This window comes from Pan troglodytes, chromosome 8 (genome assembly GCF_028858775.2).
Source record: "Pan troglodytes isolate AG18354 chromosome 8, NHGRI_mPanTro3-v2.0_pri, whole genome shotgun sequence".
Classification (NCBI taxonomy): domain Eukaryota; kingdom Metazoa; phylum Chordata; class Mammalia; order Primates; family Hominidae; genus Pan; species Pan troglodytes.
Window position 1 is genome coordinate 131,995,755 of NC_072406.2, and position 22,428 is coordinate 132,018,182.

The following is a 22,428-nucleotide window of genomic DNA, read 5'->3' on the forward strand; positions in this document are numbered from 1 at the left end:
TAGAAAGCTATCTAAAATGTCAGATCTCTAATTTCAATGCCCTGGTTTCTTTTTTTTTTTTTTTTAAGGAGACAGGGTCTCGCCGCACAGTGAGTGGCAAGATCAGGGTTAATTCGGCCTCAAGCAATATTCCCGCCTCAGCCTCCTGAGTAGCTGGGAATATAGGTGCCATGCCACCAAGCCCGGCTAATTTTTGTATTTTTAGTAGAGACGGGGTTTCACCATGTTGGCCAGGTTGGTCTCAACCTTCTGGGCTCAAGCTATCCTCCCGCTCTGCCTCACAAAATGCTGGGATTGCAGGCCTGTGCCATGACGTCTGGTTTGATTTCTCTTTTAAATATTTTTTTTTTGGCCGGGCGTGGTGGTTCATGCCTATAATCCCAGCAGTTTGGGAGGCCAAGGCGGGCGGATCACGAGGTCAGGAGATTGAGACCATCCTGGCCAACCCGGTGAAACCCCGTCTTTACTAAAAGTACAAAAAATTAGCCAGGCGTGGTGGCGGACGCCTGTAGTCCCAGCTACTCGGAGGCTGAGGCAGGAGAATCGCTTGAACCCGGGAGGCGGAGATTGCAATGAGCCCAGATTGCACCGCTGCACTCCAGCCTGGGCGACACAGCAGACTCGTCTCAAAACAAAAAACAAAACCAACCAAAAAAACAAAAAACAAACGCAAAACAAAAAACAACAAAAATAAAACGAAATATTTTTTTTCTCCCTATGGATTAAACACTTAAAAAATGTTTTACCACTTCTATTTCTGGGTCAACCACAATGTTCGGTTCCGTCCAGAAAGACAAGTGGGTTTTGGAGAGGGTGTTTGGTTCCGCTTAGCACGCGAATTCCCATTCCCGCACAACGCTCTTCCTCCCTTCCTCCCTCCGGTAGCGTCCAGCAGGATTCCGCTGTTCCTCCAAAATCTTTGTCAGGAGAGCCATCCTGACGGTACTTTTAGGAAGCCCATAGATACCCGCCACAACCTGTGACTTTCAGGGTCAATTGCGTCTCAATTCGCAAGTCTATCCAGAACCTGCGGGGACCACGTCCCCATCCTCCCGCCCGGCCTCCGCCTCCGAGGGTGTCACGTGCTAGACGCGGGCGTGAAGACAGTGTCGCCATGTTGATATCTGGCGGCGCCAGGTAGGGGAAGGGAGAGGGCGGCTGACTAGCTACCCGTAGTTTCGGCTCCTGTGCGCAAGTGCGGAAGTGCGCTGGCCAGGAGCGTGATCGGTTTCCGGTCAGTGGTGCGGTACCGGGTACCCGGAGACGTGTATCGGACGGTGGGCCGCAGCCATGGCCGAGAGAAAACCTAACGGTGGCAGCGGCGGCGCCTCCACTTCCTCATCGGGCACGAACTTACTTTTCTCCTCCTCGGCCACGGAGTTCAGCTTCAATGTGCCCTTCATCCCAGTCACCCAGGCCTCCGCTTCTCCGGCCTCCCTGCTCTTACCCGGAGGTACTAAGGGGAGGGCGGCCCCGTGTGTGGTGGGAGGCGGGCGGGGGACGTGCAATGACAAAGGTCAGACGGGAGGTTTTCCTTCTGCCTCGAGCTACCCTGTGGATAGCTTGCCAGGATCATTAATGGCCAGGTTTGAGTGGGTCGGGGGCTTTGGGATCTTGGAGGTGGCAGGTGATGAGACTTGCTCTTCACAGAAACCCACTGTTCCGAGTTGTCCAGAGTGCTGGACATTCATTCGTACCCTGGCATTCCGCAAATCTTTGCTGAATACCCGTTGTTGGTACGCCAGGTGCTGGCAGGAAATGCAAATAAATTAAACAGTGGCCCTCTCCTAGGGTACAGTAGTCTATCTCCCACTAGGAGACTCCTAGGATACGGTAAGATACCTCCTAGGATGGACTGTGCCCCTCTCCTAGGATACGGTACACTGTCTCCTACTAGGAGATTGTTGTGATACAGTACGATATCTTCTAGGTTACAGTAAGATATCTTGTAAGATGGACTGTGCCCCTCTTCTAGAAGCCTGTAATATTTGTGAAGTAGACATATACAATGCATTCCTTATCTTTTTTGAGACGGAGTCTTGCTCTGTCGCCCAGGCTGGAATGCAGTGGCGCGATCTCGGCTCACTGCAGCCTCCACCTTCCAGGTTCAAGTGATTCTCCTGCCTCAGCCTCCTGAGTAGCTGGGACTACAGGCGTGTGCCACCATGCCTGGCTAATTTTTGTATTTGTAGTAGAGACAGGGTTCCACCATGTTGGCCAGGATGGTCTCAATCTCCTGACCTCAAGTGATCCGCCTGCCCTGGCCTCCCAAAGTGCTGGGATTACAGGTGTGAGTGCCCGACCCATTCCTCATCTTTCAAGACAATACATCACTTCTTCCAAGAAGCTGTTTCTTGTTCTCTTAGGCCCCCACTCCTATGTGCACTCCTAGCTCTTTTTTCGTATTTGTATTATTGTCCAGGGAGATTGCTTTTTGATGATTATGTAGCATTGCCCAGAGCATAGTGTTTAAGAGCACAGACTGTCTGTATTCCAGTCCTTGCCCTGCCAGTAACTTGCTGTGTGTCTGTAGGCATTTTACTTTACCTCTCTGTGCTTCAGTTTCTATGTATGTGTAGCCTCACGGAATTGTAATTAGAAATGCTTTAATTTTTGCAAAGCGCTAAGTATAGTGCCTGCCAGACAGTGTGATTTAATGTTTGTGAAATAAACACACCTGCCTCTCCATTTGGACGGCAGTCTTCTTCAGCAGCTATGACCTAATTGCCTTTTTATCTCCAGGATCTTGTTTAGGGCCTAGTACATAGATCCTCTTTGGATGCTGAGTTTCCAGTGAATAATTTATTCTTGTTTGAAGGACTAAAGACAGTTTCATGGAGAAGCGAAGACAGGCACACTGCGAACAGCTGTACATGAAGGTTCCCCTGCCCATGTGTTATGTTTCTTCTTGATGCTTGTCACTACCTGACATGTACACATATTTGTTTATTCCACTGCACTAGGATGTAAGACCATGAAAGCAAAAGCTTACTTTTATTCACGATTATATTCCCACTGCCTAGAATGGTGTGTGGTATTTAGTAGACCAATTATTCAGTAGATGTTTGTTGAATGAGTGAAAGGATGGGAGTCAAAATGATGTCTCATTTTGACCTGTGGTTGAAAGGTTAGGTGTTGCTGTCTTTGGTGAAGAACCAGCATGGTTAGAGCAGAATGCTGTGGGAGGATGCAGGAATAAATAGGGCTATACTTGGGGTTTTCTAATTATCCTCTGCACCATTAAAGTTGTTTGGTTATGTCCGTCTTCCTTGCTATGTAGTATTTGGTTTGTGTGTGTCACTGTGAATTCATGCTAAACGTTTTCATTGTTAAGTCTGGTATAGCTACACCTGTCTTTAATGCTTTTGTTTCTTGGAGACAGTCTGTGTGTATGTGTGTGTGTGTGTGTGTGTGTGTGTGTGAATATTAATAATTTTAGAACTAAAATTCGTCTCTAAAAATCTCAGAAACGCATTCAGAGAATTTCCAGAGACAAAAGAAGAACCTGTCTCCCTGGAAGCAACAGTTAATCATATAAGTGGAAGAGAGACACAGGAAGCAATTTCATACATTCAGCAGACATGGAAGGCCTGGCACAGTGGCTCACGCCTGTAATCCCAGCACTATGGGGGGCTGAGGCGGGTGGATCACCTGAGGTCAGGAGTTCAAGACCAGCCTGGCCAACCTGGTGAAACCCCATCTCAACTAAAAATACAAAAGTTCGTTGGATGTGGTGGTGGGCGCCTGTAATCCCAGCTACTCGGGAGGCTGAGGCATGAGAATCGCTTGAGGAGGAGGTTGCAGTGAGCTGAGGTCATGTCACTGCACACTCCACCCTGGGCGACAGAGTGAGACTCCATCTCAAAAACAAAAACCAGACATGGATTGAGCAGTTTCTATTTGCCAGGCACTGTTCCAGAACCTGGGAGACACAGAAGAGCAGACAGCCCTGCCCTCAATGACTGCACAGTATGTGTGTATACACACACACCCACCTGTGTAAGCAATTGTGATACAGGTTTAGAACAGTTAGAAAGAGGGATTGATAGATGGCTATGAATGCTACGGGTATCAGGCTGGCTGAGCCGGGGAATGGATGTCCCTTAGGCCTTCAGGGCCTCTTAGGGGAGGTGATGCTTGAGCTGAATGTTGAAGGATACATAGAAGTGAGGGAATCTGGAGAGACAGGTGTATGTGAAGTCTGAAGGTGTGAGAAAATCTGCAGATTTGGCAGGAGTTAGTGGTTGGTGGAATGGGACAGGGATGGAGCTCATCCCTCTCTCCTGTCCCTTCACCTTTGTCTCCTCTCCCCTGTGTCCTCTGCCCCCAGTAGATCACTTTGACTAGAGTGTGTGCAGTGGAGTGGCCTCAGTGATCTATGGGCCACATATGCCATACTCAGGAGGAGTTTGTAGTTCATCTTGTGGGGTGTTGGGGAGCCTTTGAAGGATTTTCAACAAGGCAGTGAAATTAGACGTGTGTTTCAGAAAGACTGGAGTTTTCTCTAGTCGCACTGGAATAAGGTTGACTGTAGCAAGAGGATTCAGTTGGGAGGCATAGTGAGAGGCCGGCAGTGGCTATGGCAGTCTAGCCCGAGTCAGCCACGTTGGGTGTGAGGAGCAGGGAGCAGATGTGCGAGATGTGTGGACTATACAGTTGTAGAGACTCACAGAAGACCAGAGTGTCAGCTCTGTCTGTCAGAACAGAGGCCCATTTTTGTTTAGTTTTAGACCCAAGACTGAGCTCTGTACCTGGCACAGAATGCATCCTGAGTAAATATTTCTTGAATAAATATTTGAATGATTAAATGAAGGGTTTGAGAGAGAGGGAGGAGTCTCAGACTTGAGGTTTCTGGTTTGAATGTCTGAATGAATGTTGGCAAACATCTGTGGAGATTGTGAAATACAGAAAAGGGAGCATGGAGGTGGGTAGTTAAGATAAACTCTGTTTTAGGCTTACTAAGCATGAGGTATATGTGGCTGAATCTGCCAAAAACATTGAGGAAGTAGTTGGAAAACAAGTTCTGGAACACACGAGAATAGTCTGGGCTTACGATGGAGTTGGGAGTGTCACAAATATACAAGTGCCTGTTGTGGCTTTAGATGACATGTGTCCAAACGAAATGAGAAAGTGCCCCTGAGGTGAGGGTAGCAGTATGTGGAGAGCACTTCATTTGTAGTTGATGCTAATCAGAAAAAAAGTTTCTCAGACCAGGTTGACCTCAAGTTTTTCTAAAGGATGAAAGATACCACTGAGTTTTTTTTTTTTTTTTTCATTCTTTTAATTGTTGGGAATGAACTAAGAAATACAGATAAGTCCAAGTGAGGGTCACTGACCTGAAAAGAGGGGTGGGAGCTGGAAATATATCAGAGAAGTGGAATGATTCAAGTAGACACAAGGCCTTGTGCAGCAAGGGATATTTTATTTTTAGTTACAAAGAAACTATCAAAAGGAGTATTTTGAATGGTGGAGTATTTTAGTTAAACTGATGTGTGTAAATAATGAGAGCTCAAGAAGCTCAAGCCCTAGTCTCAGCAGAGGTCAAGAAGCTTGGAGCCCAGAGCTTGGAATAAGGCTGCCTTTTGGCAGGTCTCCAAGGGCAGGGACCGAAGTGTGCCTGTGTGCTGTGAGTGAGTCCAGCCCTCTGATGGATTCCACGCCTCCAGCAAGGAGGTAAGAGGGAATGAGGCAGGAGCAGGGAAGATTAGGAGGAGGAATATGAAAGCTACAAGCTAGGGAACATAAAAGTTTCGTAAGGAATAATAGTAACGTGGACTTTTGAGGTGATATACAGGGAAAATGCTTTTATTTTACAACTTGGTAGTAGAACAGAAGCTAAATTATTTGGAGTTGTTAATACCCACAGTGAACATCAAGTTGGGCAAAGGGATGGGAGATCTTCCCTTGGTTAGAAAGTGACCTTCTCAGCAATTTGGTATTCTGTAATGATAAGTCTGTGATAGTGCATGATTTTAGGGAATGGCAATTAATGGTTGACCTACTTTGCCTTGGGAATACAAATACCACGTGTTCATTTGTACAATAAGTGCTTTGTAGGTAAGATTCCTGACACACCCCTTCTTGTCAACAGAGTTATCTTTAGTCTCTCGTTATCACTATAGAAATAAAAATATACGTATTTGGTAGTCGAGTAACAATTGAATTATTTCTTACCAAGAAAAAAAAGATAAAAAATAATATGTAAGGCTGGGCACGGGGGCTCATGCCTGTAATCCCAGCACTTTGGGAGGCCAAGGCAGGCAGATCACTTGAGGTCAGGAGTTCAAGACCAGCCTGGTCAACATGGTGAAACTTCATCTCTACTAAAAAAAAAAATATACAAAAATTAGCTGGGTGTGGTGGTGGGCGCCTGTAATCCCAGCTACTCGGGAGGCTGAGGCAGGAGAATGGCGTGAACCCAGGAGGCGGAGCTTGCAGTGAGCTGAGATTGCGCCACTGCACTCCAGCCTGGGCGACAGAGCGAGACGCCGTCTCAAAAATAAAATAAAATAAAATTAAAAAAAAATAAAAATAGTAAGTATAGATTTTGTTTCTATTTTTAAAAACTTATATACAAATATATATTTACAAAATAAATAACTATTTGTATTTATTTTAGAAGTATGGAAGGGTATGTAGCAAAATGTTAACAGTGTTAACAGTGTGATTGTCTCTGGGAGGTGGGCTTATGAATGAATTATAATTGTTTCCTCTTATGTTTTCTTATTCATGTTTTCTAGTTTTTCATTTCTAAGAAGCAAGTTTTCAAAGAAAAAAAGAAAAAACTGTTTTTTTCTGTAATGCAGAAATAGCAAGTTTGAAGAACAAATAAGGAAGTATAATTGCTAGCCCTTCTTTATAGAATCGTTATCTGCGGAATGATAGAGTACCCTTTAAACCACATGCTCTCCTGTTCCGTTTCAGAGGATTCCACAGATGTTGGTGAGGAGGACAGCTTCCTTGGTCAGACTTCTATTCACACGTCTGCCCCACAGACATTTAGTTACTTCTCTCAGGTATCAAGCAGCAGTGATCCTTTTGGGAATATTGGACAGTCACCATTAACAACTGCAGTAACCTCAGTTGGACAATCAGGATTCCCCAAGCCCCTGACTGCTCTCCCTTTTACAACTGGATCCCAAGATGTCTCGAATGCATTTTCACCATCCATTTCGAAGGCTCAACCTGGTGCTCCACCTTCCTCACTGATGGGAATAAATTCTTATCTGCCTTCTCAGCCAAGTAGTCTCCCTCCTTCACATTTTGGGAACCAACCCCAAGGATTTCCCCAACCAGGATACAATCCATATCGCCATACCCCTGGCAGCAGCAGGGCTAATCCTTACATTGCACCACCCCAGCTGCAGCAGTGCCAAACACCAGGCCCTCCTGCTCATCCTCCACCTTCTGGACCCCCTGTTCAGATGTACCAGATGCCTCCAGGATCTTTGCCACCGGTATGGAGACATGATTTTGTGTCCTACTTATTCACTCTGTTTCTTCTTTCTCACCTGAACCTATGTTTTAAAAAACATTTCACATCTTATAATCAATATGGTGACAAATTAGTTTCAGAGGGTATTCTTTGTAAGCTACATGAAGTAAACATTGTCTTAAAGATAGCTTATTGGATGGCTCATATTTTAGTGTATATTACCTGTTTATTGAAGTAGTAACTGATTTTAATGAGTTAGCTACGTGTCAGTATTTCCAGATTTTAGAGTAAGGTAAAAATAAGTGTTGTCTAGAGACATAGGAGAATTGAAGCAGTTATTGTCTTAACAGACTGCTAGTTTCTCATCTTTCAATTATACTAGTCAATCAAAACACTCAATTACAGGGACTAAAATTGATTACTTCAGTAATTTCTTTATGGAGTTTGGATCTAGATCAGTCAAACTCTATCTAGGGAGAGTTGGTGGAATAACGTATGCATTGGGTAAATTTCATGAAATTCCCTTATGCATTTTTCCCAACTAATTGTTCATTTGATTTCCAAAGAAAAATCAACAGAATTAAACAAAAAGAGAAATGATTAAAAAGAATTAAGAACCCATTTCAGTGTGGTGGAGATAGCAGTATTGTGATCAGAATGTAACTAACTTCTCTGTTAGAGATAGGGAATGGACTCTGTTTTATCATTTCATTTAAATCATACCAATACACAAATTTTTGACAATGTTGGATTTCGGCATTCTGAAAAGTAACCAAATTCATAGCATGTGGTATATAGTTAGTATTTTTGCTAACTGTAACAAACTAATTGTAGTTTGTTGCTTAAATTTTTAAAAAGGTTTTTAGATAAAAGTTTAAAAAATGATAATTTCAAACTTGAAGAAAAGTTGCAAAAATAAAAAGAGTACAAAGAGCACTCTAATATCCTTTACTCAGGTTTACTTATCATTAACATTTCATCCCATTTGTTTTTTAATTTGTGCATGTGCACACCCTGGTATATGTGAGCCCTCCCTCTTTCCCCCATCCCTTTCTCCTGCCCCTTCCTCCTGCTTCTCCTCCTGCCCCTCCCTCTTCCCTCCCTTCCCCCCATCGTTTTTTTCTCTTTCTGTATATATGCAATTTTGGGGGGAATATTTGAAGGTCAGTAAAATACATTATGATTCTTTACTCCTAAATTCCTGGTGTACATTTGCTAAGCATAAGGACATTCTTCTTATGTGCACAGTGCAGCTATGGATCTCAGGAAATTGAGTGTTGATGTAATACTTCAAAATGATTTTTTAGAAATTATATATGTGTATGTATATGTACGTATGTGTGTGTGTGTGTGTGTGTGTGTGTATATATATATATATATATAAATTTTTTTTGAGGCCAGGTCTTGCTCTGTCACTCAGGCTAGAGTGCAGTGGCATGGTAACGGCTCACTGTAGCCTTGAGTTCTCAGGTTCAAGTGATCCCCCTACCTCAGCCTCACCAGTAGCTGGGACCACAGGCACATGCTGCCATACCTGGCTAATTTTTTTTTTATGTTTTGTAGAAATGAGGTCTCACTATGTTGCCCAGGCTGGTCACAAACTCCTGGGCTCAAGCAGTCCTCCTGCCTTGACCTCCCAAAGTTCTGGGATTATGGGCTAAATTATATATTTTTTTGAGACTGGGTCTCACTCTGTTGTCCAGGTTGGAATGCAGTGACGCAATCACAGCTCACCTGCAGTCTCAAACTCCTGGGCCTCAAGTGATCTTCCTGCCTCAGCCTACCAAAGTGCTGGGATTACAGGTGTGAGCCACCACACCTGTCCCAAAATGGTGTCTAATTAAAAAATTTTAAAATAAGTATAGTCTGATTTTAAAATCGTTTTTGTAGAAAATTTGAAAAATGCAGAATACTCAATTTAATAAAAAATGTCCATAGATAACCACTGTTTTCATTTTGTTGTATGCCTTTTTTTGGCAAACATATATTACCTATGGTTTCTATAATCTATTTTTTTGTGTGTGAACATACTTTAAATGTTACTAAGATTTTTTCTAAAACATTAAAATTTTTTTCTTTTTCTTCTTCTTTTTTTTTTTTTTTTTTAAAAGAGATAGGGGGGTCTTGCTCTGTCATCCAGGGTGGAGTGCAGTGGTGTGATTACAGCTCACTGCAACCTTGAACTACACTTCAGCCTCAGGAGTAGCTGGGACTACAAGTGTGCCCCACCATGTCCGTGTGATTTTTAGATTTTTTTGTAGAAACGGTATTGCTGTGTTGCTCATGTTGGGCTCAAACTCCTGGCCTCAAATGATCCTCCTTCCTTGGCCTCCCAAAGTTCTGGGATTATAGATGTGAACCATCGTGTCTATCCTCTAAAACTTTTATTTTTGTTTATTTACTTATTTTTTTTTTTTAGCTATCTCCTGCAGAAAGGATATAAGACATTTTTAATGGCGCTGGAGGATCTAGCATTTGAGTGAAATATTATTTAATCAGGTTTCTGTTAGACATTTTGATTATTTCCAGTGATTTCCTATTTTATTTTATTTATTTATTTTTTTGCAAACATTCCAAATTTATTAGCTATGATTTTATAATCAACATTATTGAGGTATAATTTACATACAGTAAAAGGCATCCATTTACAGTATACAATTCGATTTATTTAAAGTGTACAATTAGCTGAGTTTTGACAGTTGTACACACCAATTTCCTATTTTAAATAACCTTTTGATGTATATCCTTGGGGATAAATTTTTATTTTTATTTTTTATTTATTGTTTGAGACAGAGTCTCTGTCACTCAGGCTGGAGTGCAGTGGTGCAGTCTCAGCTCACTGCAACCTCCGCCTCCCGGGTTCGAGCGATTCTCCTGCCTCAGCCTCCCAAGTAGCTGGGATTGTAGGCCCGTGCCACCACGCCCAGCTAATTTTTGTATTTTTAGTGGAGACAGGGTTTCACCATGTTGGCCCGGCTTGTCTCGAACTCCTGACCTTAGATGATCCACCCACCTCAGCCTCCCAAAGTGGCAGGATTACAGGTGTGAGCCACTGCACCCGGGCTATTTGTTTTTATAATTCTATCTTTAGGATAAATTTTTAGAAATGGAATGAGTAGGTCAAGGAGTAGGCACATTTTAAAGGTTAAATAGGCCGGGTGTGGTGGCTCACACCTGTAATCCCAACACTTTGAGAGGTCAAGGCGGGCTGGTCACTTGAGGTTGGGAGTTCGCAACCAGCCTGACCAACCTGGAGAAACCCTGTCTCTACTAAAAATACAAAATTAGCTGAGTGTGGTGGCGCATGCCTGTAATCCCAGCTACTTGGGAGGCTGAGGCAGGAGAATCGCTTGAACTCGGGAGACGGAGTCTGTGCATTGTGCCATTGCACTCCAGGCTGGGCAACAAGAGCAAAACTCCGCCTCACACACACAAAAAAGGTTAAATAAATCATGGGAGATGTATTGCTAGATTGATTTCTGTAAAGGTGTTAGTTTACTTTGTGTTCTGTGAGAAGGTCTGGTTCACCTTGTAATTGATTTTTTTCTAAATTTTTTAATTTTTAATTTTTGTGGGTACATAGTAGGTATATGTGTTAATGGGTTACATGAGATATTTTGATACAGGCATGCAATGTGTAATCATCACATCAGGATAAATGGGGTATAGATATCCCTCACCTCAAGCATTTATCCTTGATTTGGGGTTTTGTTAGGTTTAAAAATTCTTAAAATTGCTTTGGGATCTAGTTATTACACTAAGTAATTGTCCAGATATACATGTAGGATAATCTACTAACATCAGTTTGGGTGTGAAGCATATTCAGAATTCTTCTGGACAAGCATGACAGTCTTAACTTTGCCGTCCCCTCCAGGTTCCTTCTTCAGTGCAGTCACCAGCACAGCAGCAGGTACCTGCCAGACCTGGGGCTCCCTCTGTTCAAGTGCCACCTCCTTTTCTACTTCAAAACCAATATGAGCCTGTTCAGCCCCACTGGTTTTACTGCAAGGAGGTAGAATACAAACAACTGTGGATGCCTTTTAGTGTGTTCGACTCTTTGAATCTTGAAGAAATCTATAATTCAGGTAAACATTGGTCATACATCATTCATATCTGATTTTAGGAAGAGAAGGAATGAGATCATTTATTCATGATCTATTTTCTGTGAATGTCAAATACCTTAATCCTTATAGACCCCAGACTCTGTACCTTAAGGTGACGATATTAGTATAAGTCCTGAGTTACCTGGGTAAGGTATTTGAAGAAATGTTTTAGTAATTTACTCCGTAGTTTAAAGGTATTTTGAATCAGAGAAGTTGAGCAGTTCATATAATCCAGGTTTCAATTTTTCTGTTTCCCTTGTTCATTTGTAGTTATTGGGGCATTTATAAAGGGCATTCTGTGGAACTCTCTATCCTGGAGATGCTCTGTGAAAAAAGGGTTCCCTGGTCAGATAAGTTTTGGAAATGCTGCTCTCTGTATCTAGGTCTTGAGAGAGATGGTGTGCAGGAGTACATTAATGCTTTGAGAAGTCCTGCAGTGTAGAAATGTGTTTCTTTGTTTATCCTGATATATTATTATATCACTGTATTATTGTATGTAGATACTATTGTTCTGATAAAAAAAAATCCATCAGTTCTTTGAATTATGTTTTTAAAGTTTGCCCTAGCTGTTTCTTTTCTACTTAAGAGTCATAATTTTGAGCAGCACAGATTAATCTTAAACTTCTATTTTGAAATAAAAATGAGCCTAGTTTTTTGTCTTTAAAGATTGAGTAGTCACCGTATTCATTATTTATTATTTTATTTTTATTTTCTTGAGACGGAGTCTCACTCTGCTGCCCAGGCTGGAGAGCAGTAGTGCAATCTGGACTCACTGCAACCTCTGCTTCCTGGGTTCAAACTACTCTGCCTCAGCCTCCCGAGTAGCTGGGATTATAGGCGTGCGCCACCACGCCTGGCTAATTGTTGTATTTTTAGGAGACAGGGAGGTTTCACCATTGGCCAGGCTGGTCTCAAACTCCTGACCGCAAGTGATCCACCTCTCTCGGCCTCCCAGAGTGCTGGGATTACAGGCATGAGCCACTGCACCCAGCCGATTATTTATTATTTTAAAATATGCCTTGCAGCAGTCAGGAAAAGTGTTAATTTTGTTTTCTAGTTCAGCCAGATCCGGAGAGCGTGGTTCTTGGCACGGATGGAGGGCGCTACGATGTTTACCTCTATGACCGAATAAGGAAGGCTGCCTACTGGGAAGAGGAGCCAGCTGAAGTGAGACGCTGTACTTGGTTTTACAAGGGGGACACAGATAGTCGATTTATTCCCTATACTGAGGAGTTCAGTGAAAAACTAGAGGTATGGGTGCTTTATTTCTTTATGAGTTTCTTTAAAAAATGTAGGTCCTATATACATTGGTGAGTAACATCATTCACAGTGGAGTGGACTTTATTTACAAGACAGCTTGTTTTGATGCTGTTCACAGAGATTACTTTTTAAGTGGTGTCATCACTCATGAGGTGCTAATCGTGGCATCTGTGTCTAAAGATAGAATATGATTTACAGAGATACATCACAGATCTGATAAGGTGCTTGTGTCAAGCCTTCAATAGAACCTAGGCCGCTGGGATTTGTTGTTGATAGAAGATGCCAGGCATATGGACATTTTCAAATTAGTATTCGGTAAAAGGCTTGAAATTAACCTCTGATTTGTGAAAATAAATAAATAGAATTGGAAGAAGTGTCTTGAGCCTTCTTAGCCATCTTAAATCTAGAATTTCTTCAAGAAATTATATGTTGTTTTATATAACTGTGTTAAATGCTTGTGTTAATTCTACTTAAGAGTTGAATGTTAGATATTTGAAATACGTTCAGTGAATTCAGTTGCATAGATAGGAAATGAGATACAGAACATTTTAGCTAACTTCTGGCTGGGTGTGGTGGCTCGTGCCTATAATCCCAGCACTATGGGAGGCCGAGGTGAGCAGATCACTTGAGGCCAGGAGTTTTGAGACCAGCCTGACCAACATGGCGAAACCATGTCTCTACTAAAAATACAAAAACGAGCCAGGCGTGGCGGCACACGCTAGTAGTCTGAGCTACTCGGGAGGCTGAAGAGGAAGGATCACCTGAGCCAGGGAAGTTGAGGCTGCAGGGAGCTGAGATCATGCCACTGCACTCCAGCCTGGGCAATGGGAATGAGACCCTCCCTCAGAAAAAAAAAAGTATATATTTGTATATGTGCATATATGTGTGTGTGTATGTATATAAAGGAAAAAGTGTAAAGGAATGCTGATATCTATAGCTTAATTTTAGATATAAATAAACAAATAAAGATATATTATAATTTTTGGTACCTTTTTGGTAGGCCCCTATGAAGCTATCATGTCCCCAGATTAAATGTTTAGTTTTACTATTTTGAAGCTGAAGTATATATTTTCAAGTCCAAGCAGTGTCTGAAAGTCTACACTTTCTCTTAACTATATTTGATTTTATATGGGTGACATAGACTTTGAGGCGGGATAGATATCCACATACCGACCATTGCAGCAACACATGTCTACCTAGGGAGACCTTAGCTTTTGTTCGGCTTCTTCCAGGAAACTCAAACCAGATCAGGGAAGAGGCAGAGGAGGTTAGGAAGTGAGAAAGCCGATAATAGAAAGGGAACAAAATGATACATATTGCTCAGCATCCTGTTGGTGATCGTGTTCTGTCAGAGCACTAAGACAAAACAACGGAAGGGTTGGAGACAGAGAATACCTTTAATTTGATGAAGACATGATTATTGTCTACGTGGAAAATCAGGAGAACCTCTAGAAATATTAGCACCAATACAAGAGTTTTTTTGCAAGTCTGTGTATATAAAATTAACATACGTAAATTAGTAACATTCCTGTGCCATAGAAATAACCAATTAAAAATAGAAAAAGAAGATACTATGTATTTATAACAGAGAGACTATATAAAGCTACAGGCAATGTAGGAAAAAAGCCCAAGAAAAGTACCTGTAAACTTTATGGAACACTGAAGAACGTAAAAGGTGACCTCAAGAAATGGAGCTAGGCTGGGCGTGGTGGCTCCTGCCTGTAATCCCAGCACTCTGGGAGGCCGAGGTGGGTGAGTTGCTTCAGCTCAGGAGTTCCAGACCAGCCTGGACAACATGGCAAAACCCCGTCTCCACAAAAAATACACACAAAAAAATTAGCTGGGCATGGTGGCCCATGCCTGTGGTCTTAGCTACTCAGGAGGCAGAGGCAGTAGGATTGCTTGAGCCTGGGATCTTGAGGCTGCAGTGAACTGTGATCGTGTCACAGCACTTTAGCCTGGGCGACAGAGCAAGACCTTGTCTCAGAAAAAAAAAAAAAAGAAACGGAGCTAAACATTATGTTCATGTAGGCACTATCATAAAAGATGTCAATTCTTCCCAAATTATCTGATAAATTTTAGGCAATCCCAATCAAAATTCACATCAGGGTTTTGTTTTTTTTTTGGTAAAATTTGCAAGCTGCTTCTAAATTTTTTGTGGAAGATCAAAATGTCAAGGATAACCAAGACCATTTCGACAATGAAATGTGAAATCTTTACCAGATAATACTTACTATAAAGCTGTGGATTGAAAGGGAATATGAAGAAGTGAAAATAATTTATTTATTTATTTTTAAAACAGGATCTCACTCTGTCCCCCAGGGTGGAGTGCAGTGGCGTGATTTCAGCTCACTGTAACCTCAGCCTCCTGGGTTCAAGCGATTCTCCTGCCTCAGCCTTCCGAGTTGCTGGGATTACAGGCGCCTGTCACCATGCCCAGCTAATTTTTCTATTTTTAGTAGAGACAGGGTTTCACCATGTTGGCCAGGATGGTCTCGAACTCCTGACCTCAGGTGGTCCGCCCACCTCGGCCTCCCAAAGTGCTAGGATTACATGCGTGAGCCACCAGACGTGGCCTGAAAATAATTTTTAAGATGGTGAAAGTTTTCTTTCTTTAATCCTTGTTGTTTGTGGCCTTGCTTTTAGAAATTATGAATTACATTTGAAGTTTTTTTTTTTTTTTTAAATCGAAGAGGAGGGTCAGAAGTACAAAAGACTAGGCTGGGCATGGTGACTCACGCCTGTAATCCCAGCACTTTGGAGGCCGAGGTGGGCTGATTGCTTGAGATTAGGATTTCGAGACCCGTCTGGCCAACGTGGTAAAACCCTGTCTCTACTAAAAATACAAAATTAGCCAGATATGGTTATGCACGCCTGTAATCCCAGCTACTCAGGAGGCTGAGGCAGGAGTATCTCTTGAACCTGGGAGGCGGAGGTTGCGGTGAGCTGAGATCACGCCATTGCACTCCAACCTGGGTGACAGAGTGAGACTCCATCTCAAAAAAAAAAAGTACGGAAGACTGATGAAGAGGAATTGTTACTCAATGATTGTCCAAGAAACAAAAGGAAATACTTCTATTTTCACGTGATTGTCAAATACTCACTGTTACTAGTTTAAAAAAAAAGACTTTGTAACAATTTTTACTTGTCAATTAAAAAAATAAATGAACAAAAAAAAAGGACTTGTGGATATGCCAGAGGCTCCCCCTTACTTTTGTGTTGAATCTCTCCCCAAGAGGTCCTCACGCTTGTGCTTTATAGAAACTAGAATAGTACGATCGGCCCCTCCGTATCCACAGGTTCTGTATCTGCAGATTCAACCAAATACTCTGAAAATATTTAGAAAACCACAACAATAAAAATAACACAGGCTGGGCACCATAGCTCATGCCTGTAATCCCAGCACTTTGGGAGGCTGAGGTGGACGGATCATCTGAGGTCAGGAGTTTGAGACCAGCGTGGCCAATATGGTGATACCTTGTCTCTACTAAAAATAGAAAAATTAGCCAGATGTAGTGGCTCATTGCCTGTAGTGCCAGTTACTCGGGAGGCTGAGGCAGGAGAATCGCCTGAACCTGGGAGGCGGAGGTTGCGGTGAGCAGAGATTGCACCACTGTACTCCAGACTGGGCAACAGAGCAAGACTCTGTCTCAAGAAAATAAAAAATAAAAATTACAGTTTAACTATTGATATCACATCTACATTTCATGAGGTATTATAAGTAATCTAGAGAAGATTTAAAGTATAAGGGAGGATATATGTAGGTTTTATGCAAAAACAATGCTATTTTATATAAAGGACTTGAACACCAGGGATTTTGGTATCTTTGAGGGGTCTTGGATCCAATGCCCTGCAGAAACCAAAGAAAGACTATATTTGGAGGAAGAGTAAGAAGATGGTTGGACAGTGAAGATTTTGGAGTCAGAAAGTCCTGGGTGATACTACTCCAGCCCACATGAAAAAAAGAAAAAGTCAGTCCTAGGTGGCAATGAACTACAGTTCTCCCATTGCTGCTTCCCAGTTGTGTCATCTTGTGCAACTGTATACAGTACTTAAAATGTCTATTATGGGTTGAATTGTGTCTCCCCATCCCCCAAATATGTTGAATTACTAATCCCCAGTGTCTCAGAATGTGACCTTATTTGGAAATAGGGTCATTGCAGATGTAATTAGTTAAGGTGAGGTTTTACTGGAATAGGATGGGCCCCAAAGCCAATATAACTTGCCATGTGAAGACAGACACACAGAAAGAATCCCATATGATGATGGAGGCAAAGGCTGGAGTTACACTGCAAGCCAAGGAAAGCCAGAGATTGCCAGCCACCACCAGAAGCTAGGAAGAGGGAAGGAGGATTTTTTTATAGCTTTCAGAGGAAAGGTGGCCTGCCTTCCTGGCACCTAATTTTCTATTTGGAGCCTCCAGAACTATGGGATGATACATTTTTTTTTCTAAGTCACTCTGTTTGTGATACTTTGTTAATGTAGCCCTAGGAAATGAACAGACCATCTAAAACTTGGTTTTCTTCATTATATAATGAGGATCCTGTTACTTAGGCGTGATTGAGAGTAATTACTTCAATGGTATGTGTAAGGTGATAAAAAATATGTTAACCAGTCAGGAAATGAGAACTGCTATTACTGTTATTTTTATCACCATTATAGTTACCGTTTTCCTGCATACTTTCTCTCAATGTGGTATAAATTTGTCATATTGGAATATATGTTGTTTCCCCCATTATAGGCTGAATATAAAAAAGCTGTAACCACTAATCAGTGGCACCGAAGATTAGAGTTTCCAAGTGGAGAGACAATTGTTATGCACAATCCAAAGGTAATGATGCTGTTTCAAATTTTAAGGTATTAAGTTCATTTTAATATTTTTCTGTGTATGTTTGATAAATTGTTCATTTTTAGTAACTTCTACAGTGGGAATGTTTTTATAACAAGTGCATTGCTTTTAAAATACTTTATTATTATAGTGGATAATACAGATATTATTTCTATGATTCACACTGATCATAGAAACAAAAACACAAATTTTTCGTAGGGCGAGGTGCACACCTGTGAGAGGCTGAGACAGGTGGAATGCTTGAGCCGGGGGACAGCAGAACCCTGTCTCTATAAAAAATAGAAAAATTAGCTGGGCATAGTGGCACATGCCTGTAGTCCCAGCTACTCGAGAGGCTGAGGTGGGAGGATTACTTGAGCCCGAGAGGTTGAGGCTGCAGTGAGTCATGATTGCTCCCCACTGCACTCTAGCCTGGGTGACAGAGCAAGACCTCGTCTCAAAATAAAAAGTAAATTTTTCTCAGGCTGGGTGTGGTGGCTCACACCTGTAATCCCAGTGCTTTGGGAAGCCAAAGTGGGAAGATTGCTTTAGGCTAGGAGTTTGAGACCAGCCTGGGCAACAAAGAGACTCCATCTCTACAAAAATTAAAAAAATTAGCTGAGCATAGTGGTGTGCACCTGTCTAGCTACTCGGGAGGCTGAGATATAGGATCACTTGAGCCCAAGAGTTTGAGATAGTAGTGAGCTGTGATCACGCTCACTCCAGCCTGGGTGACAGAGCAAGACTCTGTCTAAATAAATAAATAAAATAAGTATTTCTTATGAAGTTTCTGTTTATGGCAACATGATAACTGGAGTTTAGTATGCAATGTAGAAGTTGCTTGATAATTTTTTTCACTTGATCAGAAGTTGGCAAGCTTTTTCTATAAAGGGCCAGAGACAAAATATTTAAGGCTTTGCAAGTTACATGTTCCCTGTTGCAGCCACCAGCTCTGCCACCGTGGTGTGAAAGCAGCCAGAGACAATGTGTAAACCAATGGGTATGATATTTTCAATGAATCTTTATTTATAAAAACAGATGGCCAGATTTTTCTGTGGGCTGTAGTATGCCTGTCTGCCCTTGATGTGGTTTGCTCTAACCTTTCAAGTAAAAATGTGTCCTTTTTCTTTTTACTTTTATCGTCTCTATGAGTTTATCTTGTTTTTAAAAAAATATTGATTGCTGGTATTCTGATTCTATCATTTGCCAACCTTAATTTCTCAGAGCTCCAAGTTCCTCACCTGCAATAATGATCTCCCAGGGTCATATTTTAGACGAAGTAAGGTAATTTATGCAAAAGCATCTAGCATGGGGCTTAGCTCACAGTAGTTTCTGAGAACATAGGCTTTTTATTTATTCATTTGTTTTTATAGAAAAGTATATAAAAAACTTATAATCCAACTACTTCTATAGTCCTTATTGATACTGAAATAAAAATAACATTCATATGCCAACAAAATGTAAACAGTTTAAAAGGATATTAAATGAAAAATAAAAGCCTCCTATCTCTGCCTTCCTCATTTCTCCTCTCCATAGTAACCATTCTTAATCTTTTTGTTTGTTTTTTTAAGAAATAAGGTCTCACTCCCTTACTCAGGCTGTAGTGCAGTGGCCAATCACAATTCGCTGCATCCTCGAACTCTGGGCTCAAGGGATCCTCCTGCCTCAGCCTCCCGAGTAGCTAGGACTACAGGTGTGCGCCACCTTGCCTGGCCAGTTTTTAAGACTTTTTTTGCAGAGATGGGGTCTTGCTATCTTGCCCAGGCTGGTCTTGAACTCTTGGGCTCAAGTCTTCCTCCTGCCTCGGCCTCCCAAAGTGCTGAGATTACAGGTGTGAGCCAACGCACTTGGCTAACCTTTTTTTTTTAGATAAACATTTTGCATACATCAAGTATATGTTCTTTTTTTTTTTTTTTTAAAGAAAATTTTCTTTGTGGTACAGGGCTGAATTTAATACAGTTGGTTTAACAGAATGGATTTCCTAAAAAGTGGTAGGGTTTTGTCATTATGTTTTTGTCACTGAAATTGAAATTGTAGTTTAATTGGGAATCTTACTATTTTTAAAGGATTTTGCTTTACTTGTTTTTATAAGACAGAGACTCCTCAATTGCAGGTTACTTGTCCTTGATTTCTTTTTTTGTTTTTATTTTATTATTATTATTATTTTTTGTAGAGACAGGGTCTCTAACTTTGTTGCCCAGGCTGCTCTGGAACTCCTGAGCTCAAGCAGTCCTCCCACATTGGCCTCTCAAAGTGTTAGGATTACAGGCATGAGCCACTGTACCGGGCCTGTCCTTGATTTCTTTTGTGTAAACCTGGAGTTTTATGTTAGCTTTTATTTTTGTTTTGTTTTTTTTTTGAGACAGGATTTTGCTCTGTTGCCCAGGCTGGAGTGCAGTAGCACAAACACAGCTCATTGCAGCCTCGACCTCTTGGGCTCAAGCAATCCTTCTGCCTCGGCCTCCTGAGAAGCTGGTTCCACAGGCATGCACCACCGTGCCTGGCTAATTTTTAAGTTTTCTGTGGAGATGGGTCTCACCATATTGCTCAGGCTTGTCTTGAACGCCTGGGCTCAAGTGATCCTCCCACCTCAGCCTCCCAAAGTGCTGGGATTACAGGTGTGAGCCACCATACCTGGCCTATGTTATTAGCTTTTAAATCAAGGTGTAATACTTCTGATTTAATTGTATAATTTTCAACATAAGCATTGGAAAGGTATCGATTTGCTTAATTTTGGTGGTTAATGAACACTAGCAAGACTCCTTCAAAGTTTGTTTTGGGGAAACAGTACTAATAATTTATAAACTCTCCATACTCTGAGGTATAGCTTAGTATGTGTTAAACTACTTAGCCTGTAGTGGAAAAGAATTTGTTAATGAGCTTTGACATAATTCTGTTGCATCTTGAAGGTTATTGTTCAGTTCCAGCCCTCCTCAGTGCCAGATGAATGGGGCACCACTCAAGATGGACAGACAAGGCCCAGGGTTGTAAAGCGTGGAATTGATGATAACCTTGATGAAATTCCCGACGGTGTGTATAGTTTGTTTAGAACTGAGGTCTGTTTTAGTCCTCTCCATTTTAGCATCATTCTTTAGAATGATGAAGAAATAAACAGTTATTAGAATTCCCTGCCACAGCAGCCATTGCACCACCACTCCCAGCTAATATATCTATTTTTTGTAGAGATGAAGTTTTGCCATGTTGCCCAGACTTTTCTCGAACTCCTGAGCTCAAGCTATTTGCCTGCCTCGGCCTCCCAGAGTGCTGGAATTACAGGCATGAGCCACTGTGCCTGGCCATATCTTTCTTTTTGATTTTATTACTTTTGTATCTTTATTTTTTAATTGATACATATTAATGGGGTACACCTGGTATTTTGATAAATGCATAGAATGTGTAATGATGAAACTGAAGTAAGTAGTATGTCCATCACCTCAAACATTCATCATTTCTTTGTGTTGGGAACATTTCAGATCTTTTCTCCTAGGTATTTTTCTTTTTCTTTTTTTCTTTTTTTCAGACAGGGTCTCACTCTGTTGGCCAGGCTGGAGTACAGTGGCGTGATCTCGGCTCATTACAACCTCCGCCTCCCAGGTTCATGCGATTCTCTTGCCTCAGCCTCCCGAGTAGCTGGGATTACAGGCGTGCACCACCACGCCCAGCTAATTTTTGTATTTTTAGTAGAGATGTGGTTTCACCACGTTGGCCAGGCTGGTCTCAAACTCCTGGCCTCAAGTCATCCACCTGCCTCAGCCTCCCAAAGTGCTGGGATTATAGATGTGAGCCACCGCACCCTACCTCTCCTAGCTATTTTGAAATACACAATAAATTATTGTTAACTGTTGTCACCCTACTGTGCTATCGAACAGTAGAAGTTATTCCTTCAACATACCTGTATGTTTGTACCCATTAATTGACCCCTTTTTATCTTCACTTCCCCTCAACCCTTCCCAGGCTCTGGTAGCCATCATTCTGCCCTTACCTCCATGAGATAAACTTCTTTAGTTCCTACATATGAGTGAGGACATACAGATATCTTTATCTTTAAATTTGGAATTCTGTTAAAATACATATACCACATAGTGTAGATTCTAAAATATGTTTTGTTGTGGAGAAGCACTTTGGTGGTTGGAACTAAGGTTTGGCAACACTTTTAGGCTTGTGGTTTTACACCTCACTGGTTTGTATTCCTCTGGTGCGGGGATTGCAGACTTTTTCTGTAAAGGGCCAGATAGCAGATAGGCTTTGCAGGCCATATGGACTCTGTTACAAACTACTCAGGTTTGCTATTGTTGTGTGAAATCAGCTGAAGACTATATGTAAACAAATGAGCATATCCATTTTCCATAAAACTTTTTTTTTTTGAATGGAGTCTCACTCTGTTGCCCAGGCTAGAGTGCAGTGGCGTGATCTGGGCTTACTGCAACCTGCACCCACTGGGTTCAAGCAATTCTTGTGTCTCAGCCTCCCAAGTAGCTGAGATTACAGGCGCCCACCACCACGCCTGGCTAATTTTTGTATTTTTAGTGGAGACAGCGTTTTGCCATGTTGGCCAGGCTGGTTTTGAACTCCTGACATCAAGTGATCCACGTGCCTCGGCCTTCTAAAGTTCTGGAATTACAGGCGTGAGCCACCACACCCGGCCCATAAAACTTTATGTTATTTTTATGTTTTTCCTTGAATGGTTTCACCTTTGTCAAAAACTTTATTTATAAAAGCAGGTGGCTGGGCCTGGTGGCTCACGCCTGTAATCCCAGCATTTTGGGAGGCTGAGGCAAGTGGATCACCTGAGGTCAGGAGTT

General features: G+C 41.9%; 1 protein-coding gene across 6 annotated transcripts in view; it reads left to right on the plus strand.

The window, feature by feature from the left end:
- Nucleotides 1–1,080: 1,080 nt before the first annotated feature.
- The window catches only part of SEC23IP (SEC23 interacting protein), a 49,554-nt gene continuing 28,206 nt past the window's right edge, over nt 1,081–22,428 (plus strand). For 4 of the 6 annotated variants that reach the window (XR_008537491.2, XR_010147037.1, XR_010147038.1 and 1 more), the window contains exons 1-6: nt 1,109–1,453; nt 6,925–7,457; nt 11,310–11,520; nt 12,596–12,789; nt 17,540–17,629; nt 20,536–20,656. Coding sequence is in view for 2 of the 6 variants with exons in the window: in XM_009459340.3 (XP_009457615.3) it covers nt 1,291–1,453; nt 6,925–7,457; nt 11,310–11,520; nt 12,596–12,789; nt 17,540–17,629; nt 20,536–20,656 (1,312 nt within the window). In the remaining 4 variants the exon portion in view is untranslated. Of the gene's footprint in view, nt 1,454–6,924; nt 7,458–11,309; nt 11,521–12,595; nt 12,790–17,539; nt 17,630–20,535; nt 20,657–22,428 lie in introns of all 6 variants that reach the window. The other 2 variants (XR_001706876.3, XM_508076.7) reach the window with 1 other exon arrangement.